This window comes from Onychomys torridus, chromosome 23 (assembly GCF_903995425.1).
Source record: "Onychomys torridus chromosome 23, mOncTor1.1, whole genome shotgun sequence".
In the NCBI taxonomy this organism is placed as follows: domain Eukaryota; kingdom Metazoa; phylum Chordata; class Mammalia; order Rodentia; family Cricetidae; genus Onychomys; species Onychomys torridus.
The window spans coordinates 13,395,892-13,410,035 of record NC_050465.1 but is presented as its reverse complement, the minus strand read 5'-3'; the positions used below and the strand labels follow the sequence as shown (position 1 = coordinate 13,410,035).

Here is a 14,144-nt window from a genome sequence, read left to right as displayed (position 1 = left end):
AACAAAGCATGATAGCAAGAGCGGTCACGAACTGCTCTGTCACTTAGATACCATCTTCACAAGAGCAAAAGTAAAATTTACTTTTCAAGCATCTAGTAAAACCATGCTAAGTCTCAGCAGACACAATCATGGAGCTGGGGAGGCGGCCACACCACCGCAGCACCCCACCACCCCACCACCCCAGCACCCCACCACCCCACCACCCCACCACCCCACCACCCCACCACCCCACCACCCCACCACCGCAGCAGCAGCAGCAGCAGCTACGGAACAGCCTGGCTAGGATGCAAGGCCCTGGGTTCAACCCTCAGAACCTCAGGGGAAAAAGCCTATCCTGAGACAAGAACTATAGGTAATTAATGACGGGAGAGAGAAAGAATGAGTCTTCCCAAGAATGACTTTCCTAAATGATTATCCAGTGCCAAATGGTCATCCCTCAAATCATATGGACACAGTTATACACTGGGAAAATCATGACGCTAACTCCTATACTACTAGTTAGCCAGTTAGCTTCTGGTGTCTCCTTTGGCTCTGTTTCCTGAGACACAGTCTCACAGTCTGAAGCCCAGGCTGGCCCAGAACTAAATACGTGCTGACTCTGACCTTGAGTTCCCTATCAACCTGCTTCAACTTTCTGAGTCCTGGTATTACAGGCCAGCGCCTCCACAACAGCCCACAATGTTACATGTTCATCAGATACAGTGCTCATTTGTTTAATTCGCTAAGCAAAACTATTAAATAGGCTACTATGAATTCTTAAGTTCTTTCTACTTTTTGCAAGGAAGTGGCAAGCAGTTGGTCAAGAACCAAAAGAAAGCCTGTTGAGTTCTCTGACCTTTCGGGTTATTTGGGTCACGGTTCAGAACGGCATACCGAGGAAGTAAGATGCCTTCAGCTTGAAGAATGCTATAAACGTCTCTTCTAAAGAAACAGAAAGACATCCTTATTGTTTGGCTCTCTATTTCACAATTTATTGTCTTCCCACACAAGTAAATTTTTACCCTTTACTACCATAAGAGGTACAAATATCAACCTTCTGGCTTTCTAAATATTTCAAATATCAGTGTTCCTAACAAAATAGTCAAAGTGCACACAAAATAACTTTTGTAGCATATCAAAAGACTGTACTTTAAAACAAGCCTGTACATACATAAAGAGAAATAGTCCAGTAAGACCAATATATCACAAGGACAGAATATAGCCTAATTACTAAAAACTTTATCTTATAATAATATTTAATGCTATAGGAAAATATTCACAGTAGTCTAGGAGAAAGGTGATTCTAACTTCATACATAATTAGTATATATGTATTTCCATGTAAGTAATATAAGTAATCTCATGTTATAACACAAAAGATAGAATGATGACAAATAGAATTATATGTAACTACCAAAGCAAAACACCAATTAAATGAAGCAGACAAATTTAGACCCTTTCATCATTCCAACTAGAAGTCTATGCTCAATGAATTCTAAGACATACAGTAAAGAATTTTCCTAATGTGTACACTTTACCATAAAAATCAATTACAATGAATGAATTCTAATGCAATCATCAGTCATATGACAGGAAACTGTAATCTTGATGGGTTCAGTAGGCTGTAGAAATCAAGCAAATGTCCTCCAATTCCCTGTCCCACTACTTGGGAGACTACCCGTGACTTCGTGTAAGTGAACTGATTCTCAGGGTTCCTCCTCTGTAAAGTTTGATAATAATTAATTATTTCTGAATATTATAAGGATGCAATGAATTAATGTATGTGAAAACATCTGATGCTATGTCAGCACACACTAATTATTAAGTAAGTATTGATTTTTTTCCCTTAATTCAGCCAATTTCACCACTCACCTATCTTGTATGAGATACTGCATATTCAAGTCATTGATTACAAATGGATTCCTGAGTTTTTCATAGGCAACTGCTTTGTCCAGGGGAAATCCTAAGAACACATATTTTTATCATATTCTTTACAATTTCAAGAAAAGCTGACATCTATAAATTTATCAACTTGAATTATGTCACCTCCCTTAAAGAAATAATTTCATTATGTATATAACTGTCTTTAGTAAAAGATATAAAATAAGTTATAAATAAGATATAATAATTTTCATTTAACTTTTACTATTAAAGTAACATTTCCTTAGTTATTATCATTGATAATGGCACACCAAGTCACTGGCTATGACATGTTATACTGTATCTGACTATTTAAGGACACCTGATAGAAGGTAAGATTCACATAGAAAGGGAAATCTATGAATAAATAACATTTCATATCACTTGATTTTTTAAAAATATCCTCAATATACAACTCCCTTTTATTTGATAGCTTGACATATATAAATATGAACTAGCTGACCATACCTTTAAAAATAGAAGCAAAAGCAGAAATGGGCTTATAAATGGGCAATAAAATGCACAAAAGATAAAAACATGAATAGAAACATGCGGCTGCTGGGTCACCATTAGGATACAGAAATTAATTTTCTAAAATTTCTGGACTAGTAATGATTAATAAAAATGGAAATGAGTCAAATGTAGATATGGTTAGAACAGACTTGAAAAACCCTAAAGAATTTCAGAGATCACGTTTCACTCCCTATATTGTCACTGAAATTCCCCAATGTGTCACACACAGCAGATGAGAACACAAACCAGCACTCAAGCCTTGCCTCTGTCTAGCTATGTAAAGTTTGAACAAATTTATCTCTCAAGGCCAGCTGTAAATGTGCATGACACCCAACGAGCCAATAGGATTCTTGTGGAATTAAAACATTTTTAATGTATAAAAAGACACTTAGAAGACTTTGCATAATGTTCCAAAGAATGATACTTTTTATTATTCTTATGTGACAATTCTTTAATAAGTATCTAACTTAACTATGGAGGATAAAAATCAGTCAGCATGACACTGTATAATTTAACTATGAACATTAACTGCATGTGAGGACATTGCATTTTTCTGCACTACAGGAAATTTTAGAAAGGAAGTATTAAAAGGTACTAAAATTCAAATCACAAAGCTATGTTCTGTTAAAGAAAACTTATTCCTAAATTACCCTTAGATTTTTAATAATGTATTAAGCAGCAGCTGGACTCAGATTACAAATCTTCACAGCTCTATAATATATCAGAACTTTGCATGTGTAAATGTTCCCGTGTCATGATTTCAAGCTTCCCACCAGAACTTAGCAAGTGGAAAACACCAGCCAGCAGTTCCTTGCTTTGGTTTGTGTTAATGAGAAAATTCTCTCATGGCAACAGATAACACATAGAATATGTCTGAGACCTGGCAGGGAGCTTTGAGGAGCTAATAGCTTTCACAGAAAGAACCATGTGATGCAAGAGAAGAACACGCTCACAGGCAGGACATTTAAATTTTCCTCAAAGAAAAAGTCTCAGCCAAGCAAGATCAGAGCTGGGCTTACTCAAAATAAACAACTACTTCCATTATCAGTTAAAAAAAAAAAAAAAAAAAAAAAAAAGTCCTAACAGAGTTCAAAGCTATTTTCTAGGTAACAGATAAGGATTAATATAGGAACAAACTCTGAAACTTACATACTTCTTAATGGGGAAAAAATCACGTAATTCAGAAATTTTTAAAAATTTTCAAAAATAGAAATAGACAGCAAATTTTGATTATTGGATTTTACTATAATGTAATACTTAAACTTAACTGATACTGCCATTCAATTGAAAATGGTAAGGAAGACCTAAAATTTTAACTGAAAGTTCTTAACAAATAAGGTATGCTCATTTATATAAAGAATGTCAGGTCACTTTCTATGTGGTAGAAATAGTTTAAAACACCCAACAATTCAAGAGTTTATCCATGATGTGTGAATGAGTTGATCACAACCTTATTTTAATAATGAAGACTAGGAGTCATCCAAATGTTTGGTTATTAGTTAACTATGTTATACATTTACACAATACAAACCATGAAAAATGTGCAATGGAAAAATTTGATAAAATCTAAGAAAAGCTAAATGAAAAGTTAAATATAACTATGACACAAATTTTTAAAAAACACAGGCAGAAGAAGAAGATTAGAAAGAAATATATCAATGTTAATTTCCCTTCTCTGTGAGCTAGCTTCACTCTGTTTTATCCAATATTCTACAACTAATGTGTATTATTTTTACAATCCGAGAGGATAAAAGCCCCCGTCCACCATTTAATACCTTTAGAGTGGAAAGAAATAAGACAATCACATAAAGGCCAGTTTTCCACGGGTTCGTTCAAAATTACTTCCTCTTCAAAAACTACTACTGTGATGTATTTAAATAAGGAGATCCGTTCCAAAATTTCCTTCATGGGTTTGGATTTAGATTTCTTTGCCATGGAACATATTCCAACCACAATCTGCCTTTCTGGTGGCTAAAAGAGAAACAAAACAGAACGACAGGATGACTTGATAGGCATTCTAAAACACCACTATCTTAATTTCCTCTCAGAGGTGATTGAGCCATAGGAATCAATAAAACTGACATATTCACCATTCAAGTCATTAAAATCCTATCAGTTACAATACTTTACAATTCAAATAAATTTTTGACAAAGATCTGAAAAGAACTTTTAAAAAGAAAACACTTTCAGCACATTGCTACTGTTTCCAATTAACTTTAAAGAATGAATAAACATTCCTTCCTCAACTACCTCTAGCATCTTCAGGCAGAAAAAGGCAAAGGAGAGTGAAAATCCATCTACTCCAACTAAAAGTCCAATAAAAGTCAGATAAAGAATTTGGCTATCTACATCAAATGCATTTCCAGCGACAGAGCTGGACAGTATTGAGTCTTCTTATAGACTGAGCTGGGCCATTAGCTGGTCAGACAGCTCTTTGAGCGGCTCACTGTTAATGCCAACGACCTTTGACACTCCTCAGGTATTCAGATGTGGCATTCCCACTTAATGGTTTTGTTATTCTTTGTACTTTTTTTTTTTTTTTTTAACCAAATTAACGTTCAGTCTTGAATATGCACATCATATAAATAGTAACATACCGGGTACCTCACATGCTCACAAAATTCCTTAATATTCATTCCTGATTCTTGCTTTTTTCCATTCAGGAGCTTAGAGGTCTCTTAACCATATAAAGTTGTATCTCATTCTTCTCTCTTCCCTGACTTTGTGTATTTCATATATCACTATATAAAATGGCTCAAAGGTGGTTCACTAAACTTCCTCTTTAATGTAACAATAAAAATTGGGGGTTAAATTGTTCCTTTTTACATCTAGAAAAAAAACTCTACATTGCCTCTTCTAACATGAAAACTGGAGTTCCAATCAGATTACAAACAACAACTGTCTTGGGGTCTGCTATCTCCACTTCCCCTCACCACCCATTGGAAGACTTCCCTATTCATTTTCTTCCTCATCACCATTTTTGAAATGGCTCATTATAATCTTCCTAAAGGAGATTTCACAGGTCACATCTACCAGTTATCTCTCACTGCTACAACAAAGGAAGTGACAAAGACCATGAAGGGAAGGTTCATTTAGTCACGGTTTCTGAAGGTTCAGCCCACAGTGGCTTAGGCAGAACATCACTGCAACAGAAACAGGGCAACAAGAGTGTACAACACACACCAGTGACTTCTTTTCTGCCCCAGACAGAGCCTAAGCAAGTGTCCAATCGCTCCTGCAGTCTGATCTTACCACTTTTACCAAGTGTGACAGGCTTTCCTTTTAAAATAAGATTCTATTTTTAATTTGAAATTTAAGAAAATCAACATGTGTGTCTATATTTTAAATCAGTTCCCAAAATAAAATAATCTCTGCTTGTGAAGAACAATGAAGAAAATGAGTCTAACAGACGTGCTCCACTTCTAAGATGCCACGTGGACATGACATGTGGATACATTAGTTTATCACACACATAATAAGCAGGCCTTTGAGACAATTTTATTGAACTTCATAAACCAAGTTAAGGAGTTTCTTGGTATCTTATAACAACACTGAACTGTCATTAAACTACTTCAGGATCTTATCTCTAGCTACATGTATTACACTTTTTAAATGCCTATCTACTCAATATCACTTATACTTTTTCAATTAAAAACTTTTTCACAAATTTGCCCATTAAAAAGTAGTCTTAATTTAAAATCATAGTATTCATTTACATTGACAGTAATCAGTGAAAGTTCTGTTCTTTACTGGTTTATCACAAAAGAGACAACTCACAGACTCATCCTCTTCCTCCTCTTCTTCATCTGCATGGTGGAAGAAACGACGATAATTTCCAGAGTTTATTTCTGCATCTTCAGGCCCAACAAAGAATCTGGGTGCTTCACTCATTTTTATTTCATTTGATATATGAAAAATTTCAAGACTCTATGTTAAAACTTCTTCAAATAAATAGTGTTGGAAGCAAACATTCTCACTGCACTAGCTGACACATAGGCCTGCTGCAGTGTTGTTAACAATCACGTGAAATGTGCTGACATTTAGTTGGCAAACGCTCCTTTGTTCTCAGATATCATGGCTTCATTGTTCAAGTTGCTGCTGCAGTTTAACACAAAGACAACGAGGCTTCTGCTTCCCTGAGTTGAAACAGCAATCCTGTTACCTAAAATACAATGCAAACAGTTAATGTGAAGAGTGTTCTTTAAAAACACATAAGACAATTTTAAATAATACTAGAAAATCAGAACCAATAACCTCCTAAAGGGCACCAAAATGAAAATAGATTTTCCTCCATAAAAGTAAGTAGTGAAGATTATATTCTGGTGAAATACATCAGAGCAAGTGGATGAGATAACAAAAAAACATAACAGAAAGATTATACTCGATTCAAATCTAAAGAGTATCTGACAAATAACGGACCTGAGAAAATATAAATTAATGCATATTATAAAACAAAAGTTTGTTGAAAGTTAAAATCCTCCATGCAGAAGTATCAAAAAGGAGTAGATAAGGACAGAGAAAACATAATGTAGGTTTTTTAATAACTGAAAATTGAGCATCAATCTGAGACGGCATTAAATCAATTATAAAAGTTCAGTTAAAAACAGGTTTTCTTTTAGTGATAATAACTATTCTGCATTAATTAATAGAGTGAAAACAAGACTTTATTCAATAGAAGTTCTCAAACCAATACTTTTAAACTATTTAGCAAAAATAATACAATTGATACAGCCTCCTAATACAATGTGCTCATCAAGAAACTGCATGTGATTCAATGACACTCCCAATAAAAACCCTCCATGAAAATCCACTAATTAACTACCATATGCCAATAATAGAATCTCAAACTGTCTCTTACAATGCTGTTTACATGTATTTGAACACTGGTGATATTAAAATTAGTTATCTGCCAAGATGAAATCATGTATCAATATTCCATTTGATGACTGGAGATACAAAAAAAGAACTTAATCAAATAATGTTTAAAAAATATTGATTAATGTGCAAGATAGATTTACAAAGCACAACTCAAAATTCTTATTTCTAGAGGTCTGATTCCAGTTTCATTGATGGCTTTCTGTGAAATATTATGATCAATTTACTTTTATTCACTAAGCCTTGACTTTACGAAATTGTTACAAAAGTTAAAATCAAATAATGTATTTATTTTAAAAGATTTTGTTTTTATTCTTTATGTACTTTTTAATATTAAAAAGCATTTGACAATAAGGAAAAAACCCGTAAGCTTCTATAACTTCACAGCTGTAGATAATTTCAGCTCAGCTTTGTTACTAAATGGATCTGGGTGCTTTGTATCTTGTTTCCACTTAAACCTCTCCAAACATTTTAGTAGCAGAAAGGGAATGTGCTTGGAGTCAACTACACCAATCTGTTACTGAACAACTAACAACTTATGCTAGCACCTTTGAATCTCAGTTTCCCTCTCTCTGTCTTCCTCCCACACTCCTCCCAACCCGTGTACGTGTGTGTGTGTGTGCGTGTGTGTGTGTGTGTGTGTGTGAGAGAGAGAGAGAGAGAGAGAGAGAGAGAGAGAGAGAGAGAGAGAGAGAGAGAAATACCAACAGCCTGTAACTGTGAAGACTGAGGTAGCACAGTGCTTCACACATACTGAATTCTCAATAAACCAACACTTCTATATAAACTGCTATAAATTAAGCTTCCTTGCTGTGGATATCGCTCTGTGTAAATAAAGTTCTGATTGGCCAGTGGCCAGGCAGCAAATATAGGCAGGACAAGAGAGTAGAGAATTCTGGGAAGTAGAAGACTGGAGGGAGACACTGCCAGCCGCCGCCATGAGAAGCAACATGTAAAGACACTGGTAAGCCACAAGCCATGTGGCAAAGTATAGATAAGCAGAAATGGGTTAATTTAAGATAGAAAAAGTAGATAACAAGAAGCCTGCCACAGCCATACAGTTTGTAAACAATGTAAGTTTCTGTGTGCTTTCTTGGTTGGGTCTGAGCGACTGTGGGACAGGCGGGTAAGAGAGATTTGTCCTGACTGGGCCAGGCAGGAAAACTCTAGCTACACTTCCTGCTCACATAACATGGAAATTGGAGAGGACTGCTGGCTATTTGTTGAACTGCACATATTTATTAAATAAATACTATTCACTTCTCATAGACACACTTCATTGAACACAAACAACTCGATCTCCAGTTTAAGTGTCGTAAGAAAAATGATTAAAAAAAAAAACAAAACACCTCATTTTAGAGGCAGTGCTGCTTTTGTTGTTGATTTGTTTTTAATTTAAATATTCTTTGTGAAATGCGAACGCATAAATGTAAAAATTTGAAAAACTCAGTCAAGAATCCAATGACCAGTGCTATTGTTAGCTGTAAGATTCCTGATTTGTGGGTCTACAGAGATGGCTCAGTAGTAAGAGCACTGTGTATTCTACCACAGGTCGCGAGTTCAATTCCAAACACCCACACGGCAGATCACAACTATAGTCCCATGGAATCCAATGCCCTCTTCTGGTGTGCAGACATACATGCAGACAAACCATACACATGAAACACATATGTAAATCTTAAAAAAAAATACTGGTTTCTATTTCCTCCCAGTCTTTCCAATGAACAGTGTGCACTGGGAGCAGAAATGATCCTGAGGATAGGGTGAGAAGGTGTGTGCGGCACCTTTCTTCTCCCCCAAACAATATGAATTAGTAAGTGATCTGCCTCCCTCTCCTACGACACACACACCACTTACAGAATTGAGCTGCGTCTTTTGACTGCTGCCTAGAGGACAAGAGTACATGTCCTCCGAACAATTGTGAGCTTATACCCAAATCCAAGACTTATACGTTCACCGGAGAAAGACAGTAGATGAACCAACAACGGAGCACCTGCTAGGACGTCTTCTCCAAAAACATGACGTCTGACCAAAGCCGGGGGTGATATGTTGAGAGCATTTTAGTCAAGAAACATGAAATACCAAAGCAGAAGTATACTTGGTGCATTTCCTGAGTCCAAAGAACAGTCAAGGAGGTTAGAGGAGAACAGGAAAGCATAGGAAATATGGATAAAATAATGTTAGAAATGTAACTAAGGTACATTCAGAGGACTGCGGGGTAAAAATCACTTTCTGCACTGCCCCTAAAAAAGCAGGTGACTAAGAAGAGGCAGGTTAGACAGTAAAGAATTTTGTTATAATGGTGGGCAGAACAATTAGCCCTCAAAAGAATATAAGGCTGGGTAATGCTTCCATTTATTTTTCTGTAATTCTATTTCAATATATGAGAGAGATTATTAAAAAGCTGAAACAATCAATGCTTAAAAATATGAACTTAGGAGTCAAAATACCTAAGCTGGATTCTTGTCCTTTATAATTGTGCTTGATCTCTTGGGTCCTCAATTTCTATATATGTAAACTGTACCTGTCATAGCCCATTTAAGGGTTAAGCATACATACATACATTAAAGGTATCCATACCCCAAATTTGGGGCAAACTTCACACCAATAAGAATGTTTGAGTAGGACTTGGGAATTTCTTAAGGTTTCCCAAGCAGTTCCAACAAGCAGTCAAGTTGAGTCATGTACTACACCCCTCCCCCCCAAAAAAAAGGAAGGGGAAAAGAGTAAAATAAAAGCATACAGGAAGCAAAACTCATGTTTACCACTTCCATGACTATGAAGTTTGCTATTATAAGAAATCAGATTATCTTCTATAATAAAAAGGATCTAAAACTGATAAAGTAGAATCACTGTCTTCCTGGTGCTGGGCTCATCTCAACACAAATATTCCTCTACAAATTTCCCAATATTCAAGATTTTTTTCCCTTTATCATTCATTCAGCCTAAGTGACCAACAGTCTTATTATTTAATAATCTCAGCTGTAAATATAAACCTCAAGGTGAAATTTTACTGAATGTTTTTACGTGCTGAAGACTTAGTTTTTTAATGCAGAGCTTCCTAACATGTTGCTCAACCATGAATGTAAATTAGGTATGTTAAAAATTGTCTGAGCCATTCAGATGGCTGCGAGCCCTACTCAGATAAATTGAGCAGCACTAGGTTCGGTTTTCCCTATGATACAGCAGAGAGACTCATTTTCAATGTATGTCTTAACATGGAAAAAGTTAGGAAGCAATTACTCCTTTGTGAATAAACACTCTCAAATCATTTTTGATCATGGATATGTTCCCCATCTTATAAATATTTAAAGTACATAGATAAATGTTTATTATTTCAATAGTACTGAACATGAGGCCTAAGTACTCCAATAACAAGCAAAAAAAAAAAATTCATAGTTCTTTACCACATTATTATAGATGTTTAATAAGTACTCAAAAATAAAAAATATTGAATAAGTTTTTCCCTCTCAAGTGGTATACAGTCTCCCACAAAGTTAAATTAATGAGAATCTGAGATCTAGAGCATTCTCAATGCTTATTTCACTTGAAATCTACAACTTGCACTGACTGTGGCCATAGCATCACACAATCAATATTCAACAATTTGATCAATGTTCATTCATGAATTTCCAAAGTGGCAGTAACTGCCTAGTTCGAAAGATCTATGAATTATTCAAATGTCAGAACTGAATCTTTCTTTAGTTTTACGATTCCTTTTGTAGCAATGGTCCCCAAATGGACTAGTTACACCATAATAATAAAAACACATTACTAGCCTATCACAAAAGTTTTCAGCAGGAATTCTTAAAGAGAGAACTTGTATTTTAACCAACAGACAAGCAGCTAGGTTTGAGATGAGTGCAAAAAATTAAAATGACTTAACACTGGCTTCCACATTTGAAATGTGTTCCATTTGCTAGTTCCCACACATGCCAAGCAGCAACCAGAAAACTTTAACATATATCAGAACCACTTGGTGGACTCAGATCTTAACCAGGAAAGGTTAGGGCCGAGCCCAGGATTCCACCATCCTAAAACTCCAAGGTGATGCTGACATTGCTCAGAGTCTCACTTTGAGAACTGCTCTGCTCTAGCAAACCAACTTCAGCTCCCCCCCCCCCACACACACACACTGGCTCAGCTCCCTTATGCTTCGCCCAGCTCTCGCCAGCAGATAAAATGAGGTTATAAATCTCATAGTTTTGAAGATTAAATGAGAATGTACGCGCCACCACAATTAGCATATGTTAAGGACTCAGTAAACATCAGCTGTGTCTATAAGTGGCTAACTATGGTTGTAAAGAAGAAGTTTCTAACTTTATTTTAACTGACCAAAAGAAAAAAAATTCTAAATTCAGCTAAGTTTAGAGTGTACCTTCTGGCAAAGGATGCTGGCCAGCTCAGATCGTCTCCCGCTGCTGCTGGTGGAGGCCTTGTTACAGCACTCTGGTCTTACTGCGCTGCTCCAGACTAGACTATCTACTGCCCTGGATTAACAGTTCATTGATACTTGCTAGAGCTACATCCTTTAAAATAACACCTTGGATAAGTCATCAGTCCTGAACAGTATTTACAGCCCCCCTTAAAAAGATCTTTCAAGCTATCATTCCCATAGATTCCACTAAAATCCAACCACCAAGGAGTAAATTTCCACTTAAAAAAACAAACAAACAAAAAAACCAAAAAAACAACAACAACAAAAAAAAACCGGCGGTTGAACCAGAACACAAAAACGTAACCAGTTTTCCTGATATCCACAAAGCATTTTCCAGGGGAAACATTGTAATAAATAGTAGCTAATTCCAGCACACTAAGAAGAAGCTACAAAAAGAGTTCAATGTTGGCTTCTTCAGGCTAGCAAAGGCAAGCTAGAATAGTTTTTTGATTATACAAATCAAGCCTGTTCCAAGTTCCATACAGCTCTGGCACTGAGTCCCCTCCCTCTTCAAAAGGTGTACAGCTTGTTTTGCTGCGTCAGCTTTTCTGTCTGGAATTCACCTTTCTGCTGAGTCAGCTCTTGGGTCTGGAAGTTCCTATTTTGAAATAAACAACTGGAAGACTTCAAAGGATGCTTTCCAGACAATTCTTGTGCCATTGTCGACCAACCCCAAACACATAGCTTAACCTTTCCCCACCCTTCACGTTCCATAAAGACCTCTTCCCAATGATCTGTTTCTATGAGAGCTCAAGGTTTTGTTTATTTTTAATTAGCAAACATTTCAAATTTTCGGAAAGACTGCACAAGCTGCTTATGTGTCTAGCATTAGATTCAACATTGTCTTAATTGCTCAGTTTAATGCCCTCGTAATGTTCAATTTAATCCCCTTAATCTACAAATCACATTGATCTAACCTTTAAATAGCAAGCTTTGATTGCACAATTATGACCCTTCATCAGCTTCAGCCCTTGTATTTTTTTAATGGTCTATATTGCAAAAAAGAATATTTGAGGTTCTGAAATATTTAATTCTACATCACACACAGAAGTTGCACAGAAATCATGGCTATCATTTGTCAGACACAAAAAAAGCACTCTATGTGCTTTCTTAAATGACAAATATAACTTTTAGCCACTGAAAACGTTAGTGAAGAAATCGGAATAAGGAGAATAATGGCAGGACAGTAGAATGCAGATGCTGGATTCAGATCTACTTTCTAGTAAAGCTCCAAAGGTTTACTCGTAGCAAAATGTTACTAGGGTAAGTTACATGACCTCACTAACTTTCCATTTTCCAGCTGAAAAAAAGGAATAATCTAACAATCTTCACGGGACTCTTGAAAGACTGGATGAAAAGATATGTGCAAAGCACCTGGCTGCTACCCATTAAATAGTAGCTATCATGATGTTATCGCTCCAAAACCACATATTTCCGTTCTTAAAAACTGTAATAGCGAAACAAAATCCTGTCCCAAGGTAGGCTAGGAAGCTAATGCTGGAGTCAGCCATGCTTCCTACTTCTAAAGCTAAGACTTCTAGGACGCTGCAACAAGACAACCATTACCACACAACTCCAAGATTGGTAACTCTCAGGAAGTTGCCCAGAACCTCAAGGATGAGATCCAAAGGTCATTAGCTACATGGGAGGACGCAAGGCCGTCTAATCTATAAGGTGCGGGTGCGGCATTGACCTGCAACCCCGTATCACACCCTGCGAAGCTGCGGGCTCACAGGGCTTTTGTTCTTTGAAAGTGGGTGTGGAAAGCACAGGCAGGCAGAGTGATGCAGACTAAGGAATCAAACAGCCACCTCTCCCCACAGCAGAACCCAAACAACGCTGCACACACACCTCTGTAGCAGTTAGGCAGCTCCCTTCTAGCTGAAACTGCAATTTCTGGCTTTTTCAAACCCAAGAAATGGAAAGAGGAAGCGAGGCGGGAAGTGCAAGAGAAATCAAGCCTGAAAAGGACCCCGGACCCGTACTGACACTCCTCCCAGACCACGTTGTCATTCGCTACGGTTCGTGTCTCTTGCAAGAGCACGTGTCTAGGGTCCGCAGAGTAGAGTAAAGACAAAGCAAACACCTAGAGGCGGCAGTGAGCCTCAGCCATCGGGTCTGGCTCCGGTTCTCCACCGAGCTCGAGTCCTTACCTGCCTCGGCTGCGGTCATCAAGCGCTCTGTGGGAGATCCTTGAGCCCATCCAGGTTTCGGTTCCTCCCCTTTAATCGCCGGGGCAAGGGTGAGGTGCTCGGGCAGAAGCGGCTCTCGGAGGCGTGGACCTGAATCTTCTGTCTGCCGCAACAGCGGAACCGCCGAACCGCTGGCACCGCTACACCTCGGGAGTCTCCGACACGCCTCTTCCCCCGCCTGCCCTCCACCGGTCTCACACGGAAACTGCACCGGCCGGGACAGTTTCC

At 37.4% G+C, this 14,144-nt stretch overlaps 1 protein-coding gene across 13 annotated transcripts in view; it reads right to left on the bottom strand.

Annotated features, from left to right (window-relative positions):
- Ppip5k2 (diphosphoinositol pentakisphosphate kinase 2) overlaps positions 1 to 14,104 on the bottom strand; it is a 67,351-nt gene extending 53,247 nt beyond the window's left edge. For all 13 annotated transcript variants that reach the window (XM_036172783.1, XM_036172785.1, XM_036172788.1 and 10 more), the window contains exons 1-5: positions 13,878 to 14,104; positions 6,189 to 6,573; positions 4,187 to 4,382; positions 1,851 to 1,941; positions 836 to 921 (exon numbers count right to left, since the gene is read on the bottom strand). In XM_036172783.1, the coding sequence (XP_036028676.1) occupies positions 836 to 921; positions 1,851 to 1,941; positions 4,187 to 4,382; positions 6,189 to 6,302 (487 nt within the window). In that variant the 5' untranslated portion in view covers positions 6,303 to 6,573; positions 13,878 to 14,104. The remainder of the gene's footprint in view (positions 1 to 835; positions 922 to 1,850; positions 1,942 to 4,186; positions 4,383 to 6,188; positions 6,574 to 13,877) is intronic.
- Between the last annotated feature and the right edge of the window lie 40 nt (positions 14,105 to 14,144).